The sequence below is a fragment of the Lolium rigidum genome, chromosome 2 (assembly GCF_022539505.1).
Source record: "Lolium rigidum isolate FL_2022 chromosome 2, APGP_CSIRO_Lrig_0.1, whole genome shotgun sequence".
Lineage (NCBI taxonomy): Eukaryota > Viridiplantae > Streptophyta > Magnoliopsida > Poales > Poaceae > Lolium > Lolium rigidum.
In genome coordinates this window covers 280,885,622-280,912,299 of record NC_061509.1, presented here as the reverse complement: position 1 = coordinate 280,912,299, position 26,678 = coordinate 280,885,622, and the positions used below count along the sequence as shown (strand labels likewise).

The 26,678-nt window shown below is 44.8% G+C and overlaps 4 protein-coding genes across 4 annotated transcripts; all 4 read right to left on the bottom strand.

The window, feature by feature from the left end:
• Positions 1–9,902: 9,902 nt before the first annotated feature.
• LOC124691036 (CRIB domain-containing protein RIC5-like) lies at positions 9,903–10,738 on the bottom strand. Its single transcript, XM_047224325.1, has 3 exons — positions 10,693–10,738; positions 10,370–10,467; positions 9,903–10,268 (listed from the first exon to the last, which is right to left on the bottom strand). The coding sequence occupies exons 1-3, from the start codon at positions 10,736–10,738 to the stop codon at positions 9,903–9,905; spliced, it is 510 nt and encodes a 169-aa protein (XP_047080281.1).
• Positions 10,739–12,415: 1,677 nt separating this feature from the next.
• Positions 12,416–16,336, bottom strand: LOC124691035 (rab GTPase-activating protein 22-like; the record flags this gene model as incomplete). Its single annotated transcript, XM_047224324.1, has 11 exons — positions 12,416–12,652; positions 12,737–12,820; positions 12,916–13,155; positions 13,375–13,472; positions 13,584–13,689; positions 14,462–14,550; positions 14,703–14,825; positions 14,924–15,147; positions 15,275–15,378; positions 15,789–15,884; positions 16,103–16,336. Coding segments are annotated over 11 exons (1,413 nt in total), but the record flags the coding sequence as incomplete, so codon positions are not given.
• Positions 16,337–16,916: 580 nt separating this feature from the next.
• On the bottom strand, positions 16,917–21,475 carry LOC124691034 (diphthine--ammonia ligase-like). The gene is made up of 12 exons (XM_047224323.1): positions 21,325–21,475; positions 21,155–21,226; positions 20,933–21,012; positions 20,619–20,844; positions 20,482–20,514; positions 20,292–20,374; positions 19,524–19,596; positions 18,968–19,301; positions 18,509–18,840; positions 18,077–18,396; positions 17,591–17,957; positions 16,917–17,509 (listed from the first exon to the last, which is right to left on the bottom strand). Exons 1-12 carry the CDS (start codon positions 21,400–21,402, stop codon positions 17,294–17,296), a joined length of 2,214 nt encoding a protein of 737 aa, XP_047080279.1. The 5' UTR covers positions 21,403–21,475; the 3' UTR covers positions 16,917–17,293.
• Positions 21,476–21,932: 457 nt separating this feature from the next.
• Positions 21,933–25,714, bottom strand: LOC124693547 (casein kinase I-like; the record flags this gene model as incomplete). The annotated part of the gene is given in 14 exon segments (XM_047227023.1): positions 21,933–22,693; positions 22,782–22,885; positions 22,974–23,034; positions 23,125–23,198; positions 23,284–23,410; positions 23,489–23,573; positions 23,683–23,746; positions 23,826–23,887; positions 24,001–24,071; positions 24,625–24,720; positions 24,822–24,970; positions 25,083–25,152; positions 25,411–25,451; positions 25,561–25,714. Coding segments are annotated over 14 exon segments (1,425 nt in total). The 3' UTR covers positions 21,933–22,348.
• Between the last annotated feature and the right edge of the window lie 964 nt (positions 25,715–26,678).

Here is a 26,678-nt window from a genome sequence, read left to right as displayed (position 1 = left end):
TCCCGGAAAATCCTCACTAGTCCGTTTACTTCTCCGGTTTTGAACGACATAATTCCGAGATATCCCCTCCCATCCCCTCCCATCCCCATATTTTTTGCCTAAATTAAAAACTCTCCATCATACTAGTGTATTTTTGGGGAGGGGTATTTGAGGGGATTGGGTGAACACCAAATCCCCTCCCATCCCCATACTCATTGGGAAGAAAAATACGAGAGAAGTAAACAAGGCCTAAAAGGTGCAGGGTACACTAGGAGAACCAGTCAAGGTGCCGACAGCCGTCATGTCGACGGCACAGCTATGCCGACGGCCGCTGTTGGCACATGCCTATTTGAGGACTGGCCGTCAACACGGTAACCTATACCGACGGCAAAGCCGTCGGCATAGAACTAACGGCATGAGCAACCTGCTGTTGGATGCTGTCGAAAAATCTGATGGCTCGGCAGCAGACCTCCTCCTCCGATGGCATCAAGAAACTGCCTATGAGATGCTGTCGTGTTGCTATCTGAGTATTTCTTTTATGTTTTAGACTAATCTCCAGACGAGCTTCCGTGAAAGAAATGACACCTTGTTGATAATATTACCATATCAATCATATAAACCCCTATTCCTTGATGTCGCACATCTTTATTTTTTGAAAACAATCACTTATGTAAACTACGATGAATAAGTAATATTAATCTTGAATTCAAATGACAATAAAATGATTTTAGTTTTTTGTCCTTTTCTATTTAATATGGAATAATTAATATCTTTAAATCTGTAAATCGGACTTTGACAAATAATATGTCTAAATTGATCTGAAAAATGAGAGGAATCCAAATATGATATTATATCATTTTTTGAATCTAAAATGATTTCTCAAGATCATGTACCTGTAGTTCAAATCTGACCAGCTTCCTACCAATTTGGCAGGAATTTATCTTTTTCATGAGGGGTGGAACAAAATATTTAAGATATCCCGGTTGGGAAATTGTGCATTTAATGTGGTCTAGTATTTTTTAAAAATGGGGTGGTACCATTGTGAACGTTTCATTCGGTGGTTGCTTCACAAAACACCACATTTTTTGGACTAGGAAAATGGAAAATAGTTTTTTGGTGCAATGAAAAGGAAATATTCCTCCTCCGACATTATTCATCATCCCAAGATGCACATGTGTACACAATATAGGCACATTATCACAAACTATGCCACAAATCTAGCCATAACATTTGCCGTTCGGCCTGAAAGCCATAAAACATAGAACATGATAGCTCATTTCTGAGAAGGTTTTTTGAGATATTTGCAATACTTGAAGTTTGATATTTTTACTTTCAACTATGTCACATAATAAGACACCACGCAAAGGTTTTTCATTGTTTTGATCGTTTTTGAATTTCTTATGCCCGTTTCAAACTATGGTAAGAATGACGGGCATGAAAATTCCTAGCTCGGGGATGAGCCTCGCTAAACTTGCAATGGGTCTGTGATGAAATAGCATATTGTGAACCTGGAAATGATTTTTCCAAAAAATCATGAGCATTTGATCATGTACATGTAGTTCAAATTTGACCGACTACCTCCTGACTTTGCCGGAATTTGTCTTTTTCACGAGGGGTGGAGGGAAATGTTTCAGATACCCAGGTTAGGAAATTGTGTATGTAAGGTGGTCTAGTATTTTTGAAGAAAAAAAATAGGGTGGTACCATTGCGAAACTTTCATGGTTCCTTCACAAAACACCCCATTTTTGGTACTCGGAAAATGGAAAATAGCTTTTTGGTGCGACGAAAATGAAAGGTTCCTCCTGCAATATTGTTCGCCATCCCAAGATACACATGTGTGCGTAATATGAGCATATTATCACAAACTATGTGACGATTCTAGCCATAACATTGGTCGTTCGACATGAAAGCCATGAAACATCGAACATGATAGCTCATTTTTTAGAGGGGTTTTTCAGATATTTGCAATATTCCAAGTTTGATATTTCTCCAAGATAGATCTTATTTTTCTAAAAAATTGATATATTATTTGTATTTTCCGAATTATAATGATTTAGTTATGAATTTTTGAAGATTAATGTGGTAAAATGGAAAATAGCTATGCTGACGGCTTTGCTGTCGGCACAGGGCTGAAAGAGCTAACAGAAAAGTTACTGGCACAGGCTTGACGATGTTACCGTGTCGTCACGGCGGAGAGGCTCTGCTGACGGCCGAAACTATGCTGAAGGTTGCCATCGACACAGGCCTTTCTATGCCGACGACTTTCCTGTGCCGACGGCTTGCCAGCTGGCCTAGCTGAAACATGCCATGTGCCGACGGCTCTGACATTTAGCTGTCGGCACAGAGGATGGCTGTCAGCACCTTGTGCGTTTCCTGTAGTGGTTGACATGCATGGCACATACACCAAAGAGCTCGAAAAGCACCACCAAAGAAATGTTCCCAAGCGTTGATCTGTGACAGTTTTGTGGTGACGTTCTGAGCGTCACAAATGGCTGAAATTGATGACAATCCTCTTTTGGTTTTTCATCATGGATCTACGTTAGTTCCATCATGCCGTAGAAGTGGTGACGGTTCAGTAGTGACGGACGGCTTTTAGCTGTCTGATTTCTTAAAGTTAAACTGTCACATATTAACAACACATACCGTTAATGCCATGGCGGATGTAAACCATCACAAAGCTATCCAAGGGGCCACTTAGACAACTGGCATACATGGACTCGCTAGAAATGCACACGTGTTCGTTTACCTATCTAGTTGGTGTCACGTTGTTAAACTTTGACCCACACATTTTATAGTACATGTGTACATAGAGGGTGAAAAAACCAAGAAAAAGGAAATAGCCAAAAGTCAGAGGGTGAAAAAAACCAAGAAAATGAACTTTTATAGTACATAGAGGATGACATGCGGGTCCCATGAGCCAGCAGGTTCCTCAACGTTTCAAACGTGGCATGAGATCGAAAGAAAAAAGGCAAGTGACCAAATATCAGGAGCCAAAAATAATTCAATAAAAGAAACTTGATTGTACATAGAGGATGACATGCGGGTCCCATGAGTTAGCAGCTTACTCAATGTTTCCAAGGTGGCAGGGGATCAAAAGAAAAAGGAAATAGCCAAAAATCAGAGGGTGAAAAAAATCCAAGAAAATAAACTTTTATAGCACATAGAGGATGACATGCGGGTCCCATGAGCCAGCAGGTTCCTCAACGTTTCAAACGTGGCATGAGATCGAAAGAAAAAGGCAAGTGACCAAATACCAGGAGTCAAAAATAATCCAAGAAAAAAACTTGAATGTACATAGAGGATGACATGCGGGTCCCATTTAGCATCAGCTGTATTACCGTTTGAGAGGCGGCAGGGGATCGAAAGTAAAAGGCAAGTGACCAAATATCAGGAGCCAAAAATGATCCATGAAAAGAAAGTTTTATAGTATATAGAGGATGACATGCGGGTCCCATTTAGCAGCAGCGGTATCACCGTTTGAGAGGCGGCAGGGGATCGAAAGAAAAAGGCAAGTAACGAAATATCAGGAGCCAAAAAATCCAAGAAAAGAAAGTTTTATAGTACATAGAGGATGACATGCGGGTCCCATTTCGCATCAGCGGTATCACCGTTTGAGAGGCGGCAGGGGATCGAAAGAAAAAGGCAAGTGGCCAAATATGAGGTGCCAAAAATAACTCCAAGAAAAGAAAGTTTTATAGTACATAGAGGATGACATGCAGGTCCCATTTAGCAGCAGTGGTATCACCGTTTGAGAGGCGGCAGGGGATCGAAAGAAAAATGCAAGTAACGAAATATCAGGAGCCAAAAATAATCCAAGAAAAGAAAATTTTATAGTACATAGAGGATGACATGCGGGTCCCATTTAGCAGCAGCGGTATCACCGTTTGAGAGGCAGCAGGGGATCGAAAAAAAAAGGCAAGTGACCAAATATGAGGTGCCAAAAATAATCCAAGAAAAGAAAGTTTTATAGTACATAGAGGATGACATGCGGGTCTCATTTAGCAGTAGCGGTATCACCGTTTGAGAGGCGGCAGGGGATCGAAAGAAAAAGGCAAGTGACCAAATATGAGGTGCCAAAAATAATCCAAGAAAAGAAAGTTTTATAGTACATAGAGGATGACATGCGGGGCCCATTTAGCATCAGCGGTATCACCGTTTGAGAGGCGGCAGGGGATCAAAAGAAAAAGGCAAGTGACCAAATATGAGGTGCCAAAAATAACTCCAAGAAAAAAAAAGTTGATAGCTCATAGAGGATGACATGCGGGTCCCATTTAGCTGCAGCGGTCTCAACGTTTCCAAGGCGGCAAGGGATGGTTCATAGAGGATGACATGCGGGACCCATGATCCTGCATCCTAAACGGCTCGATCGGAGAGCGTTGAACGAGATGGCGCGATCGAGAAAAAAAACAATGCTAGTGAGGCTGCCATCTGGGCCCTACATCCCTGGGCGGTGCGGATTTGCGTTGACTCGGCCGGCGAACCCGAGAATTCGTGATGCACCACGTCCCGGGCCACCATACGCGACGTTTTGGCTGCTTTCGTCGGGCTAGGTGGCCTCAAAAACGAGAAAAAAAAGTTTTGACATGCACCACGGAGGGACCAAAAATCATCGTCCATGGTGCACCAGCAACCACGGCGCGACTTCAACTTCGTCGGCCATGTCAACTTTTCTTGTAGTGATAGGAGGACTACGAGCAGACGGCACAGGAGGGCCACGGCAGCAAGTACAGAGGGAACCTCAAGAAGACCAGCACCACGAAGACGAGTCTCCTCAGCACGAAGCTCAGCCAGTACCTCAGAGAGCGGAACATGACCACGGGCAAGCAGTTGTGCACGACGCGGCTCAAACTCCTTACGGAGCCGCGACAAGAACTCAAAACGCGCTGAAACTCCAGATCCGCGCGCACAGTTAGACAACAAGGACAGGTGGCACACACAGCTGTACGAAGAGAATCAAACTGACGCCAAATAGCAGCACTCTGAGTCTAGAACTCACCAATAGTAGAATCACCCTGCCGAAGGGCATGCTCCTGGCGGACCACAGACAGGTAAAGAGCATCCCAGACGGCTGATAGCGCTGACGAAGAAAAACCCACGCGAGCGACGGCGGTGGGAAGACCCATGAACTCAGCAGGCATGCGAGGCGGAACACCGGAGGTGAGAACAACGGCGGCACGAGCATCCTAGTCTATCCACCGAGTGTAGTCGGTCGGATCCGGCCGGTAAGTCGCAACGGCAGTAGAGTGGTCCTGGACCTTCTGGTCATAATCAGCCAGAGCAGTATCATCAGCACTCGTGGCTGCATCCTTATCCGCCTGAGTAGCATCAGGGGCAAGGGCAACGGGCGTCGGTGCAACAGGCACCGTAGGAGCAACGGGGCGCCGCGGATAGGAGACCTCGCCAGAAAGCACACCCCAAAGACGAAGACCGCGCATGTGGACGCGCATGAAGGCAGCAAAATCAGGGTAATTCGCGCCATCAAAGATCACCGGGCAGCGAGGAATCGCAACATAGCCCGATGAGGAAGACATAACTCTCTATTTTTTTCTCTTTTTTTCTCTTTTTTTCTCGGAGTCAACTCAGATCGGAATCAAACCGATCGAAATTCTTCTGCAGAACGACGGACGACGGAAGACGAGCCGAGCCTGGGCCGGAGAGAGCAGGGCGGGCAGGCGCAGGCGCGTAGGTGACCGGGACCGGACGGGCGGGCGGGGGGCAACGGCCGGCGGCGGGCGGAGGGAGCGGCCGGTGGTAGAGAGGGCCGGGGCGGGCGGAGAGAGCCGGCAGCGGGGAGAGGGCCGGACGGAGATGGCCGGGAGGGCGGCGGCCGGCGGACGGACGGACGGAGAGCGGCGGCCGGCGGCGACGGAGAGCGGCAACGACAGACAAGCAACGTCGGCCGAGAATTAGAGGACCAATTTTTTGCTCTGATAGCATGTTAGGGCAATATGCTTGTTGTATTACCAGAGGCAAAAGGCCACAATATATAGTACATGTACATGCGCAAATATGCAGGAAGCTCCCTAACATATGGAGAAACTACAATATACAGATATACAGATATATACTCTAACAGAAACATCAGGATCATCGACTTTGTATACGTGTACATCTACGTGTCGATGTATCTACACGTCCTGACGTAAAAGGCCTTGTCTGTGAAGTCCATCAACTTGCTCCATTTATGAGTGTAATACATGAAAGTATCAAAAACCCTCACGAATATTGTTGATGACGTTGACGTCGATCCACTCTGTCTTAGGTGCCCTCATGAATTTGGAGTTGCGGCGTGGTGGCGAATCTAGGACAAAATCACTGGGGATGCCAAGCTTAAAATTTTCCTTTTTATGCTTTATATTTAGCCACTATCACTCCAAATACTCTAGGTAAAAGAAGTTTTATACTTCTAGAACGGGTGTCATGGCACCCATAGCACCCCTATTGGATATGCCACTGATGCGATGGATCACGGCTCCTCGTCAGCTGGAAGGTTTTTGGTTTTACGTGTTTTATTCATTGTCTTCTTGGGAACGCTGAGGTTGTGGAAACATCTTAAAATTAGAATAAGATCTTCCCCAACCTATCCTCGCACCAGTGGTGCTCCTAGCACGGGCAGAAGGTGCGTAGAGTTGTGCATGAGGCAGATCCCATGGGATCCCCATTCCGTTTTATGTTCATTGGTGTGGGTTCATCTCTTTTAATCGGGTCCCGCCATTTGCGGTGATTGTTGATGCAGTGTGTTGGTCCTTTATCTACTACAAAATGTTCTACTAGAGCTAACTTTGCCTGGCTCCGGTCATCAAGAAGAGAGGACAATGGCGCACTAGTGTTTGTAGTTATTGGTAGGTGGTCCAAGAGCATATTTGTCTTTTTTTTTTTACTTCTATCAATTTTAAAAAATATGTCTCAACTTTATCTAGATTTAGTATGTAGATACATGTAAATCTAAACAAAACTGATGCATCTTTTTAGGACCAAGGGAGTATTTAATTTTAAACGAAGTGGCATTTTCCCACAAAATGCCAATTGTGCTTTCATTGAAGGCCGCCCGGCCCGCCCGACGCCGGAAATGATGATAATTAAAGGGAAGCTAAAAGAATACGACGCCAGGATTTGACTGTCATGAAGCGCGCGAGAACGAATTCCGCGCCGCGCTCTCGCTCCCGGGATCATCGATCAAGTGCGACAAAACGTGGGATTTGACGCTTCGTACACTCGTGGATCCCCAAGTCACGCGCCTCGCTATTTAAAGAGGAGAAAGAGACAGCCATGGCATCGCATGGTCATCGTCTCCATCCATCGATCGATCGATATAGAATTCCCATCATCGAGCTATACCTATAGCAAAGCTAGACCAGATTCATCTGCCCATGCATGCATGCATGCACTGAAATTCATTAAGCAAACACCAACTGGTCACATACTCCAAAGGAATTAAACATCCGTAGAAATGTTGCCAAGATCTAGCTAGCTAGCAGACTTCTCCCAAGATCACACTACAAGTACGGAGTAGCTAGTTGCAGTTAACAACGGGTCACGGGGTACGTGTTGAGGTCACTCGGCGTCAGTGTCACGGTGTCACGTGGCTCCATCTTCAGGTACATGCGGCCAAGGCAGATAGCGCTGATGGAATGGCAATGGAATCTCTCGATCGCCACTTCGCCGGTACACTCGCTCGCCTGCCGGCCGGCCGGCGATCATCGCACACCGATCGATCGGTGGCATTGAGCGGCGGGCACTCGGTTTCAGAAGGGACCAAAGACAGTAAACACGGCCGGCTAGCGATCGAGCTTAGGTGGGGCAGGAGCGCCGGTCTCGGCGGCGGGATGACAGGAACGACGGTGGCCGGCCGGCCGGTAGGTCAGCTAGCCTGCAATAATGTGACAGCAACCCCGGCCGTCCGTGGTCCGGCTACAGCGCGCGCGCGGCGGAGGAGGAGCAGGAAAATGGCGCGCTTCGTCGTGGTCCTCCTGCAGCAGCTAGCAGCTGCAGGGCCGAGACAGCTACTTCGGCCAAGCCTACCCGGCGGCCTCTCGCTCGAACACGTCCAGAAAATGCCATATATGGTTCGTTTTGTCTCGTTCATGCATCAGTTCATCATTATTCATTAGTACGTACTACCAACCATACAAGCAATGAAGCAATCACAGGAGCAAATTATCAGTTCAAAAGTTTAAGTTGATCGGGTAATATATGTCACAGCCAAGAAAACGTGTACGGATTCGCGTATCCGTTTTGTTAATCTCTGCAAGATTATGACGAGTGCGATGCGAACACGTTCGAGGTGGCAGTAGTGGTGGTAGTAGTGGTAGTGCAAGTGCTCAGAATGAATGGATTTCAGTGGAACTGCTGCGGGAGATCGGAAGTTTTGATTTGCAGCTGAATATGAGGGAGATATCGATGGTGCGTGCGTGAATGGCACCCACGCTTTCATAGGCTTCTTTTATGAAACATAGTACAGACGACGCTCACACATACGTACATACAGTCACCTATACGAACTTACACACGCACATCCTACCTCTATGAATACCTTCGAGAGATTAAATCCAAAAGACTGATCTAGCGGATCTTGAACTTAACGAAATCACCACGAACGCCTCGTTGACGACGTAAATAGCACCCACGCTTTCACGGGTACAAATGGGATGGGAATGTACATATCGAACAGGTGTGTGCATGAGCAGTGAAGTTTCGCAATTATTCTCACTCCTCGTTTCTTTGCTCATCAATTTCAAGCCTTTTTAAGGAGGTGGTGTTTTCACCCCTAGTTATATTAGAACCTATTATAAAAAAATACCTAAAATTCACTTTGAAATGTCAGAAAATTCCATAAAAATCGGTGTGTACATCTCCATACATAATATGTTCACACACAAAAGTTCCAGAGAAAGGAACACTGTTTTGTAGAAAGCCTAAAAATGACAAAAAGATGTCTCGTGAGGAGTTATATTGGAGCATCGAAAATTATTCTTTTTACACAAACCAAAAAAAAAATATTGTCTAGATGAACACACAAACGAGACTGCATAAATTTTTGACATTTCGAAGTATGTTTTTCAGGCAATATGTTCATATACACCTACAAGCCAAAGTGGATATCAGGCCTTTTAAGTACTATGATTGAGCTTGAATTTGACATTTTACATGCTTGTATAAATATTTATAAGGATTTTACATGTTTTGACGGGGTTCATATGGTGTTCAACTGACAAGCACTTACCGTCATAAGTTTGAGCTGAGATTCCAACAACTTTATGACCAGTGATTTGGCTATATAACAACTTTTCTAATTTTCATATGTTGGAGAAACGATGGGCTAGTGGCTGATGGTTGTGACGGCTTCTCTAGACTGTGCATGAGGGACTCGCCAAGAGTATGCTAGCTCGGATGAGCGCTCTCGAGATATGCAATGTTCCCGGTTTTAGTTCAAGGGGGTTCGCGTTTTCGGGGTATAAGACCATGTTGGCATTTCACTTGTTGTCGGGTTTATAGGTGTTGTGTGGTAGCTTCGGCTTTTCGGATATATGATCTTCGTCAGACCTTTTTTGAATAATGCCTGCTAAAGATAGGCCGTCTCCTTTTCAGGCCAAAAAAAACTAAAATGCTGAATTGTCACATATTTCCATCTCATGCAAGAATAATGACATATGCTACACATACACATTACAAACGGCCCATCTACACATCACACCACCATCTAAAAACAATCTGTTCCACAACACTGGCCCAAAACAAACAATGAAGTACTCGTAAAAAAACAAAAGAAAAGGCCCAAATCTCTTTTATGGGCTCGCAGTCGTGTGTTCCACAGTCCAAACGAGAACAAGTTCAAATTCAAAATCTTCTCTCCACGGATGTGCTCTGTGTAAGTTCCCACCAACTCGAACTCCAGCGGCAAAGCGAGGCGAATCCCGGCGGCCTTAGTCCTCCGCACCGGCGGCGGCCGGTTCCGACGACCCGGCTCCCCCCGACGACGACTTTGACCGCCCCGACGAGGTGCCCCCTGACGCCTTGGGCTTCCTCCGCCGCTGTTTCGTCGCCGCCGCACCCGAGGCCTCCCCCTCGCAGCCATCCGCAGCCTCCCCCTTCGCCGGCCGCCGCGACCCGTCCGCGTCCCGCCGCTTCCCCTCGCCGCCACCCGACCCCTTCCCTCTCGTCCGCCGCGGCTTCTCCGACTGCTCCGCCTTGTCCGCTCCTGCTCCGCCAGCACCTCCGGGCTGCTCCGGCCCCGCGCCCTCCGGCCCCCCGCTCCCTGACGCTCCCGGCTGAGCCTTGAACTCGTTCATCTGCAGCACATGCCAACCGGCCGGAGCCGTCAGATCGATCTCCATGGCTCAGGAGCATGCGATCGGATCACAGTGGAACAATGGCGCGCTCGCTAGCTTACCCAGGTCGGGTTGGTGACGGAGGCGCTGTCCCAGCCGATGTGCGCCACGTGCTTCACGTCCGTGGGGGCTCCGATCTGGATCTCCGGCTCCTTCGCGTCTGGGACTACCCACAACACACAAGGTACACACATCTTACAACACCATCATGCAGTATTCTTCCATTCCTACTGCATTGCAAATACTACCTGAACTAGGCAAAATTTTAGCACTGCAATTCTAAATGTATTTGTGATGTTTGTTGTGAAGATTGATTTCTATGGATAATTCAACACTGGGCTTTGATTCTAGAATGGGGCTGGTTTAGTGGGTAATAAGCTCGTACCAAAAATTTGGGAGATGTATCGGAGGCCCTTGAGAAGGCCCTTCATCTTAACCGGTTCCACAGGCGGCTGCCCGCCCGCGGCGCCGTCCTGCGAGGAATCCACTACTTGGATCTTTTTGCCTTCCACCTCTTGATCCAGCCTTCACAAGCTAGTTGGGACGTTGAAAAGAAGAAAGGTTAGCTCAAGTCAAATGGAAGAATCAACAAATAGCAGATTTGCATCGTTGATAAGATCCAGAATTTTGTTTGTGCAAACATGAAATGTGGTCTGATTCTTTTAATTACCAAACGAACAGACAATCCCTCTGAATTTTTTCTTCAGAATATAATGGTGGCAATAGAGGATGCTATGGATCAGGGGATCATGGCCTTGCTATCAATGGGTAAGAATCTATCTTCTTTCCATGCAGGGTTGATCCATCATCCATATGATGCATAGAACAAAAACGATTTAGCAGAAGAAACATATTGAAACAGTGCATCCAATCTTTCGATATTTATGTTTCAATCCGTCTGTCGCACAAAAAAATTTGGAGAGAATAATTACCATCCAGTGAAATCAAGCCCACGTACCTTAGAAACCAATATTCATGGAGCTACCGAGTACAATTGGCAGAATTTCATCTTCTTGATGACATATCCAGTGCGCTTACGACAATTGTCCTGACCTCCTATTCCTGCATGATCTGTCACAAATTATCAGAATTGCAATCCTCTCCTAGGAAGCAGGCCTAGATTTTCTGTTCCCTAGTTGGGGAAAATGGAAGGGCTCAAGGTTGGTTGTCTTAATCTATTTATAGGTCACTATTTTGGGGTATAGGTTCTCTTTGGTTACAATTTATTTCGACACGTACCAGTTTGAGAGGCCCTGGTTCTGTTTAACTAGTCTGGAGCGCAAAGGGTGGTAATGGGCAGCTCGGAAAGAGGAGTCATTTGGGCAGAAAGTCTGGCAGGCTCCCAGTTTACAGCCTCTTGTTTTAACTATTTGTTTATCTTATCCCATGTCCTTAATTGTGGTAAAGCCAAGGTAACTGATAAAGTACCCTTTTTATTTCTGAGTTAATGCAATGGAAAAGGGTGGAAGCCCAGTTGGAAAAAAAAACTGATAAACTACCCGCAAAAAAATGTAACTGGTAAACTTTGCGCTGGAAGCTCGGCCTAATCCAGCAAAGGATTTTTTTTAGACAACGCAAAAACTTTGAGCTCTTTCATATGTATACCTGGTGTTACTGTCAGTTAATTTTCCATTTTAGATGTACCTGGTAGCAGTTGGCATGTGATGTACATTTGTTGTGAATGTTTGATATCTAAGGAGGTAATGCAGTGATCACAGAGTTTTTTCGTTTTCCTGTCGTTCTCCTTTGAGATCACGATTTTAGGTGTATTCTAGAGAAGGGATAAGGACTTGGTGTGAATCGGATTTTTATCTTTGGTCATTTCATTTTCCTGATTTGTGGTTCTGCTGGGTCGTTTGTCATTTTCATTTGCTGGTTCCTACTCCACCTCTCCATACTGGAGTTGCTAAGCAACAACAGGTATGTTTAAATCCAGAAAATGCAAATGTAGTTTGCTGAAAACAAAATCTTAATACATCTTGGTACATGTGCTTAATAGTCTGAGTCCAACAAAAATAGTTTTACTCATTCCTGACTCTCTTATAATATGTTCTTTTTCCAGCATATTGATGACGACTATGAGACTCTCCTAATAATCATTCATGGTGTAACTTTATAATAGTTGCAAACTTTATTCCTGCATAATCCCACTAGTATTCATTTCCTTTTGTCGAAATGCCAAAATTACATAGTGGGTCAAAGAATTAAAAACACATACACATATCAAGAATGAACAAAAAAAAACTGTGATACAGCTGTTCCTCCAATTTAAAAAGGGCAAAACTGAATATTGTTCCTAAGGATGCATTCCTGTGAAGCTGTACACGTCGCTATGATGCCTTTACCTGCATTTCAAGAAAGCTCAGGTTATTATTATTGGCGACTCAAAAGCATATTTAATGGTACATTGATTAACAAAAAAAACATACTGTGGTTAGGTATTTCTCGTGAATCGTCAAGGCCCCTCTACATGCCTTCTTTGCATCAATGCTTCCAGTGATTTCATTCAAAATCTGTTCTCAGGGGACAGGAACATAAACAAGATAACTTTCAGTTCTGATCAACATGTATGAGAGGGAGAGATGGAGAGAAGGATAGAGAGAGAGACCTTGACAACATCGTCTAGACCTTTTGCCTCTCCCATCAATCTTTTGTTTTTAGCCTCTATGACACTAGCTACAACAAAGACTGATAGAGGGATCTGCTCTTCTTTCTTGGCCGCCTGCAAGTTTTTCTTTTCAAACTTCCCGCACTGTTTGAGGGTATTTTCATCGTTTGCGTTTGATGCGCCAGTCTTACTCTCCAACATTGAAAACAGACCTGGATTGTACTCCATAGACCACATGAGCTGCAACAATTTGACGATGGAGAAAATAGTCACGTTGTGGCCATGAACGCCTTTCGTGAAGAAACCAATACCTTAAATTGTTACTAGATAGGGGGTACTAAAGGTCAATAATTATTGTGTTTGATTTTTTATACTGGTGGGGGATCCAGATTGAATTGTCTAGAAAACTGATCTAGTGCCCAGGAAATGAACACACTCGAGTTAGCTATGAAATCTTACCTCCCAAAGATACATTGTGTCTATAAAAGAGAACTCCCTTCGAAAAAGAACCATCAGCATCCGAAAGGCAAATAAGTATTCCCCTCCATCAAGATTTTCTGCATACATTCTTTAATTAGTAATACAAATACGAAGCTCACTGTTCAGTAAAGGATCAACAAAATGCATTCCTTTGAGCACTCTAGTAATAAAGAATTAATAGCCTCTACCTAAATGCTCATGTAGCTTTGGATCAACAGCTTTCATTATTGATGACAAGGTGGTCAGTTGAGATCGAACTCCAATGGAAGTAGATGTACTCTTGAAGTTGTCACGCTGCATATTTGAAGATAAAACACTAGAGCTTTTAGTATACCCAGACACATGAATGAATTCAGATAGTACGTGGAGGCATGCAGCAGCACAGGTACTAATACTTTAGGGAAGTAAAAAAGTGCGGCAAACAAGTTCAGAGTTCTTTCACATCCTTTTTTTTCCATACCAATATCAAATAGCTACATTTTCTGAAAATATTGGCCAAATCAAAAATGACCAATTCCATTAATTAACACATTCTGGCATAGCCAATATGCACACTAATACAGAACTGGCCTTTATGAGCAGATAAAACATGAAATACAATCGTATGCTTTCAATGACACATTGCTTTTTCTTAATCATTTTTATGTTTGATGATTTTATTTATGCACGTGGTCCCTCTTAATTTTAGGTTTGTGAAATCAACAGATGCTCGTGGGAAATAAAATTAGCTACCTTAAAACTCTGGGTTCAGACATTGAGTAGGTCACAATCTATCCAAGCATATATGCATAAAATGCTTTATTACCAAGCTAACTGGTTTATCTGACAACAGTCATCTTAGCTAGTCTTGTTCATATAAGGTTGAAACGTAACTTTATCATTGTCTTATAGAGTTTCCTTTGTCTTATATAGCTTTGTTGTTTTATAGTGCTGTATGTGGAAACATAAACTAAAAAATTTGCTACCATTACGACCTATGTTAGCCGAAAGCAATGCATTTCCTACACAATAGAAATCAAAAGGATTCAAATATTCCGTGAGTGAATAAAAGGATAAGGATGCTTACCACCCTGCGCATCAGCCGTTCAAAGCACCAAAAAGCATCCGCTTCATGTTCCAAAATGATTGATATCGGTGAACAAAGATCACTCATTCCTGCTTATGCATGAAAGGATTTAAACATATACAACATATCATTTAGGAAACTTTCATGTTCAGCATTTTTTTGCTGAGATTTGATCCATAGATTTTTAAAACATACTTTATCTGCACAAAAATAAGAGACTTGTGTTGCTTAAACAACTCACCCTGACAATAACCAATGTCATTGTCCACCCATGCGTAGACTGAAAGAATGTCCCACAGCCGTGCCAAATTCTCCTGACTCTCGTAATAAACTAGTGTACGGTCGGTACGGTTAACATCGAGACCTATAATAGATTAGTGGAAGAATCAGCAAAAAGAGGAAACTTGGAGACAATATACGCCACTGACAAATGCTGAAAACAAAGGCAATACTACTGCTTACCAATTTGGTGCAGAAGAAGTTTCCACTGAATAACTTCTTTAGGGAGCGTTGAATTACTGGTTTGCTGCTCTACGCCCACTGAAGAAGCCCTTGCCCCTCCATTTGCGTTAGGATCCTCGATAGGCTGGCCATCTTCTGTTATGACAGGCATAGTAATTACCCTTCCACTACCAACCGTCGTGTCCATTTCTCGGCACTTTGTTTTCAGTTTCTCATATTCTAACCTATGAAAATATTCAAATCAGTACATTCCTCATCTCATTCATGGTTCCATACAACGGTTACGAAAAGCACGGTGAACTCCCTAGATGATAGAAATAATGCATTGCAGATGAAAATTAAAAAAGGAACCTTCTCTGTTGTCGCAATTGGTTCCTCTGTTCAGTAGTGCTTTTAGGGTCGTAACAACCCAGCAAATACTCCCAAACTTCTCCTTTGATATTTGGGTGGATACCCTGTTGGCATAATAACCAAAATAAAGACAACAACCTGGTTCAATTAAACTGAGGAGTCACAACATGTATAAGCAGTATAGAGGTCCCAAGGGAAGGGATACTAACAGATGGCAAAAAGATGCATGGTTGTTGTTGAGGAAAATTAGAAAGCAGAAAAAGGTTGAAAAATATCAAGCAGGAATGCACAAGGGATTAAAAAAAGTGGCATTTAGCAGAAATACATGGAGCAGGCTCTAGCAGAGTGCATAGGTAAGATTGCTTGAACAAACATGATTTAGATTCTTCCCCGCATACTAATTACGTAAACAAACTGAAGGAGACAATATATTGAAGTGTGCGCCACATATTGACATTGAACAGGGTAATTAAGTTGCTGTCCATCCATGAATCTGAGGAAACGAGTAGCTCACCCCACGCTGTACTCTTTTGATCATCCCAGCTGCGTCCAGGCAGCCTTCCTCGTTGAACAGCAGCTTCCATCTCCTTGGACTCAACGTGCGGCGAGGCTGCCAACAGGACATGGAAACCGAAAAAGGTAATCAGCATAACTAGTAGTACATGGCAGCCACTAATCTGTCTAATCAATCAGCATTGCCCAAGAATTCGACTTGATAAATCAAAAGGTAATTACACGGCAACCCTGGTGCCCAGATGGGGATAATGACAATTATAATGCAGGAACCAAATAAGATGAATGAGGAATCAGAGGAAATCGGTTGCATGCCTGGGGCTTGAAGCGCGACTTGGGCGCCTCCGGGCAGTCGGCGCGGGTGGGGTAGATGGTGTCCGGATCGATGAGCATGTCCGGATCATTGTAGCAGCACGCCAGGAACATCATCTTGTCCCGCCTCGATTGACCACCCAAATCGAACCGGATCAAGAGGACGATTTCAGGTGGGACACCGGAGGGGATGAAAAATATATAATCAGCGATGTAGAATCGCCAGCCAGAGACGGATCAGGAGACGTTCTTCCTCCTCAATTTGATTCTTGATCCGATGTTCTTTCTCTGAGAGGCTGGAGAGAGAGAGAGAGAGAGAGAGAGAGAGAGAGAGAGAGAGAGGAGCGGGAGGTGATGCAACGGCTAAATTTGGTCGGGCCGGGAGTGGGGAGAGAGAGGAAGGAGGAGGGAGAGAAGAAGCAGAGCTAGCTGCTTTAATTCTATTTTTATTTTTATTTTTATATCAAAAAATCAACAAGGCGTGCGTGCGTGCCAAGAACTTGTGCACCTGACGGAATTGATCAAGTCTGTCTAGTCTAGAGAGATACGGTAGTACTTGTTCTTGTTTTTTTATGAACTGTTTTTGCCGTGTCTGTTCTATCTTTGGAGAAATGGGCAACAACTTTCTTCGTTCTAATGTTTCATCGACTGGTCGGTGAGCTTATTCAGGCCGCGTTATTTAGATGTTCTTATCAGCTTCTTTATTTGCAAATCGTTGGTCAGGCAATAAATTATTTGCAAATCGTTGGCCTCTTTATTATATAATGAAGATGAAGATATTCCTTGAGATAATAATAATAGTACGCACAATAACGTATAGATCTTGTAATTTCTCTCTCTTCTGAGTACAATAAAGAACAGAGCCGTACCTGGCTGATGAACGCAACGGACAATTGTACCACTAACTGAGCCAACCAATGTCGTTACAAGCTACAGTACGGGCCAACCAGACCCAGCGTACAGTTGTGTAGTATAGTATATCATCATGCGGATAATCATCGTAATATAACAAATCAAAATCACCGACTACCACTAACAAGGCAACTGCTAATCTGCAGTCCAGCTAACAGAGCGTCGGCCGGCTGTTTTGGCAGGAAATCCTACATACCTCCAATGTCCCAAGCAAAGATATGCGTTCCAGCTGAGTGCCACCTGAATAACCATGCGGCATGCGACATGCCAGGTATTCTTGGCTTAAGCCTTGGAAGCCAACAGCTCACACGTTAAAATGTCAAGCATCGACGCAGAGCGGCCAGACCCAGAAACTGGGAGAACGTTGAAAACAGGTACCCCATCAGCTCTTAAGGAACCACCCGTGGCTTTTCCGAGCTCGGCAAAAGCCTCAGAGAACATGCGGGACATCACGTCCGCCGCCACCGAGTGCTCGACCAAGTAGTAGAACCTCAGCATCTGCAGGTTTGAATTCAGAGGCACTGATTAGAATGGCAGGTCTGATGCAATTGCGAAGAAAATTCCAGGCTGGGAGATTACCGTGACGCTGTCCCAGGTAAAGCCGTTGTCTATCAGGATCTTAGCGATCTGGAAAACGCAAAATCTGGCTATGGCTTTCAGTTGCTCCTCTGATTGGTGCAGTTGTTCCGTGCTAGAACAGATCTTTGATGCAATGTCATTAGTGATCGAGACTACGGCAGAACAAATCTTCCCAGCGATGGTGTGGACCAGACAGCATGAGTCATGCAGGTCAGAGTATCGCGCGCTCCACTCACTCAGAACTTTGCTCGACGCTGGCTTTGACCCTCCAGTCTCCGGCTTGCTGGTAATGTCTACATCATCGTCGTCGTCGCTGTAGCCATTGTCAGCAGGGACATATAATGTTGGTTTTATCTCCACACACGCCCTGAAAAATGGGAACAATTAGTTCTTAGAATATTCAGAATAGCACTTGGCATGGCATAAACCAAATATGTCTGTCCAAATGACAGTATTTCTTGCTGATAAAATAGAACATATGCTTACCCTTTTGGAAGATCAGGTGCTAGTACATATAGAATAGTAGGGTACGATCCGGTTCTTGAGGAATCTAAATGAGCAATATATGAATTCTGAAGTTTAAGTTCAACTTCTTCCTTCTCACTGGATGTGAGGTGGGCAGAGCAGTACACCAAAAAGTGTATTGCCGAAGAAAAGATAGAGCTCTTGAAGGCATTGGCCACAGCTTCACTATTTCGCAGTGCTAGTTCCAGTTGAGCTGTTGCACCTCCAGGACAGAGCTTCATTGTAGGGGGGTCAAGCCCAAGCTGACCAGCCATGTAGAGAACCTCTCCATATAGTGTTGCCTAAAAGAAATTACAATAAAATTTCATGTCCCGGAGTGAGCATATGGCGTCTGCGCACTCTGCAGACACCTTCAAAATAAATTCATGGCATTATAATGGAGTGTTCTTTTACCTGGCTGTACGGTCCGATGCAACTAGGAGCCCAGCATGAGATGCTTTGTACATGGAGAACTCTTTTGACAAGGTCATTTGAAACTAGAACCTCCACATATGTGTTGCCTAAACCAGCCTGAACTAGTGGTAATTCAATTGTACTGCGTGAAGGAACACCAAGGTGGCATTTCTTTTCAGTGATGAAGCTGACATAAACTTCATTGGCTAATGCAAATTCCTTCATACATGAAATGTAGAGGTGAACATATAGAACATTTGCCCAACTTAACCCATCTTCCTTCAGTTGATTCTGAATTCTGCTCAAAACTGCGACTAGATCTTCCTTCAAGCCTATTAACGTAATGACATTGTAAGTGGATATTGGAGAAAGGAAGATGAAATGGACATAAGATATTCCTGCAAGTTGAAATCATGAACAGTTCAATAAGATGAAAATATGTAGCACAAGAGTATGCACCTTTTGAAGCACTAGAGGGTTCCCCTATCCAACAACCAATGGAAAACAAACTCTTCCCTGTCTTTGAGATGCATACGTCCATACTTGGGTAAGCATCAGAAGTTGGTGTTGGATTCCTGGTCTGTTTGTCTTCCACATCAGTCTGCACGATATCTCCATTTACTTCATACAAGCAACTAGAACTCTCTTGAGCAATAGTGCCATCCTCAATGCTACTGGACGAACCTGGCTTGGCCTCAACATGAAATGCCAAGGGATGAAGAATTCCAACTGAAGCAATGGAATCAGCGGAGTGGAGTATCACTTCAAAATCATCAAGGACAATCCTTGCATTCTGCAAAACAGAGGCACATTGATATATTATGGTACAGAAAACCCAACAGTTGGTATTTGGTGGTAAGTATATATTACTGTGCAGAAGAAAACTCAACAGGCATCGATGGACATGTTAGTTTGGACAGTGCAAGCATGGTGTGGAACAAGACGATGGTAACGGTCTAATTAGCATTTTACGACAAGTAGCATCAGGTTTTCACAGTCAGCTCCTCAAACTTACACGAAATAGAGGGCAGTCAAGAGTTAGTGTTTCGTACTCTCCACCTTCACCACAGACATTGATTCCATAACTCCTAATAGGAACAAAGAAGATAAATTACAAGCTGAATATGGAAGCAAAAGGCCAGTATTTACATAGAAAACCATGAGAATAAGACATAGAGAGAGGAACAAAATGTGACATGGAATTCTTTCAGGAGATTCACATGTCCATTCATGGCAAACAAAAATACAGTTCATGTGCAATAACCAACAGAAAATTACTAGCAAGTTCACTAAGAATCAGTAAATACACACCAAACATAAGACCTAACTGCGGATGTAACTTTCAGTCAATCAATCATACAACCAAAAGACAGACAAACTGAGTTTTACTAGCCAAATACTTTCCTAGAACAACTAAAAACAAGAAAACCAGCATTCCTCTCCACGCCTGCAATTGTGGTTTATTATTTAGAAACTATACTCACTCAATGATCACTACATGAAGTTATTGTCTTTACTCATTCAAGCTTGTAGACTCTCACAAGAGACAAGAAGCCACTATTTCTAGCACAAAATATCCTAAAGGGAAATATACATTTTTTCGAAATGGGGAAAAGCCCCAGCCTCTGCATCAATTGATTCATACGGCTTTTTATTGCATTATTAAAGAACTGAGTTACACAAAGTGTTACAGATCATGGGTCACTCAAAGTCTCCAGAAGCACTAGCCAAAAGAAAAAGAGCGAAAGCACAAGGTGCCACTAGATACAAGTTGGAAACATACTCATTCATTTGGAGCAGATGACTCTTAAGTTCAGACAGCTCTTTCCCCAAGTGTGCAGAAGGTTTCAGCCCCATTGCAGCAACCTATAAACCCGAAAAGATCAACCACTTATTCCAAAGAGATAGGTGTACTGATGCAATAAAGTTAAAGGAAACCAACAAAGCATAATAAACATGACTGCACTGTATACCTTAACAGTTATAGCCACAATGCCCCTTCTTATCTGCAGGGATTAAAACCAGAACAAACTGACATGGTAAGAAAGCAGTTTCTTCCACTATACAATTTGCCAAAACTGAAAAACAATAAAACTGGAGTTCAATTTACCATTTCTTCGAGAAGCAGAGTCTGATCCTGCTTCCACATGTATGCCAGCGACACCAGCCCCAGCCTCGAGCAGACGCTCTCGACCCGGAGCCTCTGGTAATCGGAGGCGATGGCGCCCGAGGACACTGCGCCGACGGAGGGTATTCGCCGCTTGACCTCGCTCAGCAGCGCAAACATATCCTCCACCTCGTCTCCCGGGGTGACGCTATATTTCAGAGCGTGATCCCTGCAAGACAAGCAACTGGTGAATTAACAAACTCATCTGCAATTGGGGAGCAAAGATCTCTGGACGGACGAGCAGACAGAGCGCTTGCCTAGTGGACCCGCTGATGCGGCGCCGGAACAGGGGCAGCCCCATGCATTTGGCGTAGCAGACCACGATCTGGTGCCCGACCTGGACGCCCACAGAGGCAGCAAACACCCACAGGAAATCAGGGAATTCCAGGAAACGACGACCACATTACATTGCAATACATTACACGGCGCAAAAGAAACGGAAATGTGCGGCGGGAGTGGAGGGCGGAGGGGGGCCGTACGGTCTGGTACATGTAGCTGTCGAGCTCGTCGACGGCGTCGTCGAGGGGGATGAGATTGGCCAGGGCGACGACCTGCAGGCAGTCAGGCGGAGCAACAAGGTTTAGCAAGAACTCGTTAGAGAGGAAGACACGGATTGAAGCTGGGGATGGATGCGGTGGGGTGGGTTTGCCTTGTGGCCGTAGTCGAGGCACCGCATCATGGAGAAGCAGCTGTCCTTGCCGCCGCTCACCAGCGCCACCACCTCCATCTCCGGCTCCGGCTCCGGCCGCCACGCTCCTCCCGGCTCGCTTAGGGTTAACCAGAAACGCGGAGAGAGTCGTCCCTTGGTCAATCCACCTCCGTCTCGAGCCCTGGAACCGTAATTTCACTCCGGTTTGGGGGGCTAATGGAAAACGATGGCGATGACATGTGGGCCCGCCTGCCAGTGAGGGAAGCAAAACGAACTGCTCCAGCCGACATAAATTTTACCAGAGGAAAATTCCAGTTTCTCTGCACTGAACCTGGACCGTAAAGAAAAACATTCAACATTGAACCTGGACCGTAAAGGAAAACATTGAATATATGCATCAATGAGAATATCGTTTGCTCGTTTCACAGCATTGTAGAAGAAATGTCCAAGCTTTTTACTTGAAAAAATGTACTATCAGAAGCTAATTTTATTTTATCTGGAGAAAGTGGTACTACTAATCTCACAGTACACAATTACACAATTGCAAGTAACATTCCAGTTCATACGCCACGAGGCTGCATCAAATATATAAGCAAGGAGACTGGGAATTTATGCTGGAAGTTCCTTTCATCAACTTCTGTTGAATAAGTAAAGCCCAGAGTTTGCAAGGGAACAACAACATGAGATACAGAGAGTCTCGGAAGAACAAGTATGCCAAGTCCCAGCTGGGAAGGTAAAGAAACATAAATATGTTGAATCTTGACCGCCTCTAAATTAATCACCACGGAAAGCTAGGACTTGGCCCTAACACACACACACACACGCCGACAACAAGAACAACAACAGATTATTGCTATCTATCAAGCAATGATGGTGATGGTGATACAACAGGCCGGATCGAGCACCATGGATATTATGGGATGCTCTGTGGGGGAACTGTTGACAAATAGATCCTGTCATTTACAGAGTCGCAGACAGCGTCCTTCTTTCATTGTTTGCAGGGTTCCTCGCCTCTTCCCCGTGATTATTTTCTCTTGACTCCGCCAAGGGATAGGAGCTCGAGGCTGCGGTGGAGGGGCTCGTCGCGTGACCCTCTTGCGACTGCTGCCCGTGAAAGGGAAGTGGCCCTCGACTCGCCCACACCTGGATTAACTCTCTGGGCGCTGGTTGGGCGGCTGCCGCTGTTATTGCTAGTAGAGAACAGCCGGCTTGTCCGGTTATATTGCTGCTCGCTTGGTTCCATTGATGAGGCTGGCCTGCTGCTTGACGCAACCGCTCTCCTTGATGCACTGCCTGTACGAGAGGACGAGCGAGGTCTCTCCGCAGTCCTCTCGGTGGTCCTTTCGCCAGAACGGTCTGTGCTGTGCATCTGAGGAAACAAACATTGCATGAGGGGCTGCATGGGGTGGAACAAAGTTTATGGTTCATGCACTTCAGGAATGAAGAGTGTAACTTACAATCTCCTTTAGTGACATCGATACAGTTTCGCGTGGTCGTGCTGCATAGTTGTCACCGCTCTGATTCAGAGAAGCACTAGGGTTCCTTCGAGCAGATGCTTCGGCTGTTCAACACAAGTGCCTCTAGGCTGTAACAACTGCATGGCTTGTTGTATCATAGTTTCATTACAACTTGTGAGTAAAAGAACAGACCTGGGGGCTTCTCTATCTTCTCAGAAGGTCCAGCAGCAGCTCCACTAGTTCTTTCAGATGGCTGAGCCAAGAACAGCGAACAAAATAACCAAATTAACAAACTTAATTACAGGACAGCGTCGTCCAATTATAAGAACCAAAGACTACATACCCTCATCCGTGGATTGGAGCCAATCTGGGGATATTTCAAAATGGTCCAGTCAAATACATAATCGAATTGGTATCCTGCAGAAAAAATAATGCATTCAAAAATGAGTATTATGATAGCTAAAACTCATGACCACAAGGCAAAAGTGTGTCAAGAGCATACCTTCCCGGATGAAGAGATCGCGGAATAGTCTCTTCAGGTATGAATAATCTGGCTTGTCTTCAAACCGCAATGATCGACAGTAGTGAAAGTAAGAAATAAATTCTGATGGGTAGGACTTACAGAGTACCTGACCAACAATTTATCAAGTCTCAGTTTACTGAGGTTACTAAAGAAAACGACAACTAAGTGTCCCGTCATGAATTACCTCCACTGGGGTAAGCATCTTTTTCTCGCTAATTTTGTCATATTTCTGCTTCTTAGTGCCCGCTTTCAGCCCCTGCCATGGTAGGCTGTTGAATGTGGAAAGACCAACAGAGTCCACGTTATTTAAGAAAACAAGAAATACATCATAGTGAAAAACATTAGAAGAAAGAAACACGTATGATATAACTAACTAACCTGCCTCTGAGGAAGTACATAAGGACATAACCAAGAGATTCTAAATCATCTCTCCTGCTTTGCTCTGCATTAAAGCAAGCTTAAGTTAGGCAGAACTTAAATTAGTTACTCGATTAATCATCCAGAAGGAACATCAAACTCACCAACACCAAGGTGGGTATTGACACTAGCATAGCGTGCAGTTCCGGTGAGATTCTTGTTCTCCCTGCATATTTAAGTGAACATAGCATCATGATTAAACTAAGAAGAGGTATGTACATTAACAATTCCCCTGCAGCATCATTTGTACTTGCAGCAGTACTAGGAATTTAAACCAACCTGTAGGGGATGTGCTTGTGAGTCTGAAGGTCCCTGAATTTCTTTGCAAGTCCATAATCTATTATATATACCTGGCATGGAGGTTATCAATATATATAAAAAATTAGTTGGATTTGGAGATATCTGTTTCAAAAAATATATCAATGGACCTTCTATGTAACTAACAGCATATACCAATGGACCTTCTACTTAACTAACAGCATATAGCAATGGACCTTCTATGTAAGAAACAGCATATACCAATGGACATTCTATTTAAGTAACTGCTTATACCAATGGACCTTCTATGTCTATCCTTGTTGTCACAGAAGCAGCAACCCCATTACAAGCATGTTGACAAAACAAATGACTGCGTTGAACATACTTAATCGTATATTAGACTACTACTACTAGTAGAGCAGTAATTTAGCAAGTCAAGCCATGTTTCTCTAGTGAAACATCGTTTTGGGCCTTCTTTCAAGAAGGAAACCCACAAGTCTTGGGCGCCAGCAAAACAGACCATGGCACTAAACCATACACGATGTGGTTAACTGGCAGAAATTATAATCAAAATTTGGGTTTTAAACGAGATGGGAGTCAGGAGCATACGAATTTATTGGCAGAGTCAGATGTACATGTACAAACCTGATTGGCTTTCCTACCAAGCCCCATAAGGAAATTATCAGGCTTGATATCACGGTGAAGAAACCCCTTTTGATGCATGTACTCGACTCGATTAATCTGAAACGTTTGCAAGAAGAGGGATGTTGTCAAACCATAACTCCACATACATTACAAAATGAGAATACATGAAGTGGAACAGTTCCAGAAAGAATTCTCACCATCTGATCAGCGAGCATCAGCACGGTCTTCAACGAGAACTTCCTACTGCAGTAGTTGAACAGGTCCTCGAGGCTAGGTCCGAGAAGATCAATCACCATCACATTATACTCCCCCTCCACGCCAAACCACTTCAAGTGCGGAATGCCAGCTGTAATAAGCAAGAAGAAAGGAAACTCGGCTCAATTCATCACCCATGTGGCAGGTAATTACAAAAGATACCATCCCGACCGCATTGATACGATAGACGACAATCGACTTACTTCCTCCTTGGAGGAGCATGTAGAGCTTGGACTCGTAATGGAGCTGCGGGTGCTTCGTCTTGACATTTTCCTGCCGACCCAAAGCAGCACACACATCTCAGCATCCCCCAACAGATAGAAAAAACTCCCCGCCCACCAAAACAAGAAGCTAAACTGACAAAAAAATCCTAAAAAATGGCACTACATCGTGCATCTTTTGGCAGAGGATGTTTAACGCAAGCAGCAAACTTTATCCCACTGTTCCCGCCCTAAATCGGCTAAGCAGGACCCGTAACGCACGCCGCACGCGGGAAGGAGGTAGAGGGGAGGGGAGGACGGAATCCAATACCAATTTGACGGCGACCTCCTCTCCGGTCTGCGCATTCACGGCTGCAGATAGCAACAACAGGAGCAAAGTCAGCATCTTTCTTCCCAGAAGCATGAAAAGGAACACAAAAAAAAGCATCTTGTTCGCCCGGGTAGAATATGGGGGGCTCACCGAGGAAGAGCTCCCCGAAGGATCCGCTCCCGATCTTCTTGCCGAGCTTGAACTTGCCGCCGACGATGTGATCCATCTCTCCGGATTCCCCCGAGGAACCACCGGCCTAATCCGACGAGATCCGCCGCCGCCGCCGGGCCTGAGCGAATCGAGCCGGGATTCGGGGCGGTCGGTCCTCTAGCACGCCAGATCCAGACACGCCGCCGATAAATCCGGGCGCCGGCTAGCTCGAATCGAACGAACACACGGTGCAAGCGCAAGAAAAAGAAAGAATCGAATGAAAATGGAACAAAATCGAAGCTGCCGGGCCGGCGGATTGGATTTACAGACGGTGGCGTGGATCCGGAGAGACGGGTACAAAAACGGGGGCTTCTCCGGGGCGAATTCGCCGTGCTTGGGGATGGTGGGGAGCGGCGGGCGGGCGGACAAGGGGGAAGACAGCAAGACGAAGACGGAGGAGACGGAGACCAGCAAGAGAGGAAAAAGGTGGAGGAAGCGAGGGCGAGGGTGTGATTAGTAAATAGACGCGCGGCCTCCTCGCTGGTTACGCGATAATAAAACTTGATTAACGGCTCGTTTTGATTAGGAGCGGCAGTAACTGTGACAGCTACGGCCGTTTTGATTTCGACCATCTTCATTTTTCTTGTTCTGTTTGTAACGTTGCTGTAGATTTTTAAATAGTTGATTCGAACTGTGTCTTGCTTAGATGAACCGGTAAATTTTAACGGATTTCTTGTGTCAAGTGGGGGTAATCCAAAGTGGCTGGGCGCCACCACCACTGATGCCCTCCGACATGCACTTTTTACCCGCTCCCAACTACTTTTCAGCCCAACATATGCGTGGACTCGCACCGCTGAATGTCTCGCGGGATTGGAATTCCGTTCTTCTCTTTTTCTTTTGGTGCTCAAACTAGCTCGTTCGTGTGCAGTTGAACGTTGTGACAAAAATGGCTGCAAGCATTGTGCCCAATTCTTTTAAATAAGGCAAGACTTGCCGCTTCATCGATAGAGAAAATAAAAAGTCGAATAATTGGCGGGTGCCCAAAAATGTTATAAATGCATCGATGTCGTCATGGAACACAACCACATTCGGCACAAACTACCGACCGACCTAGCCAA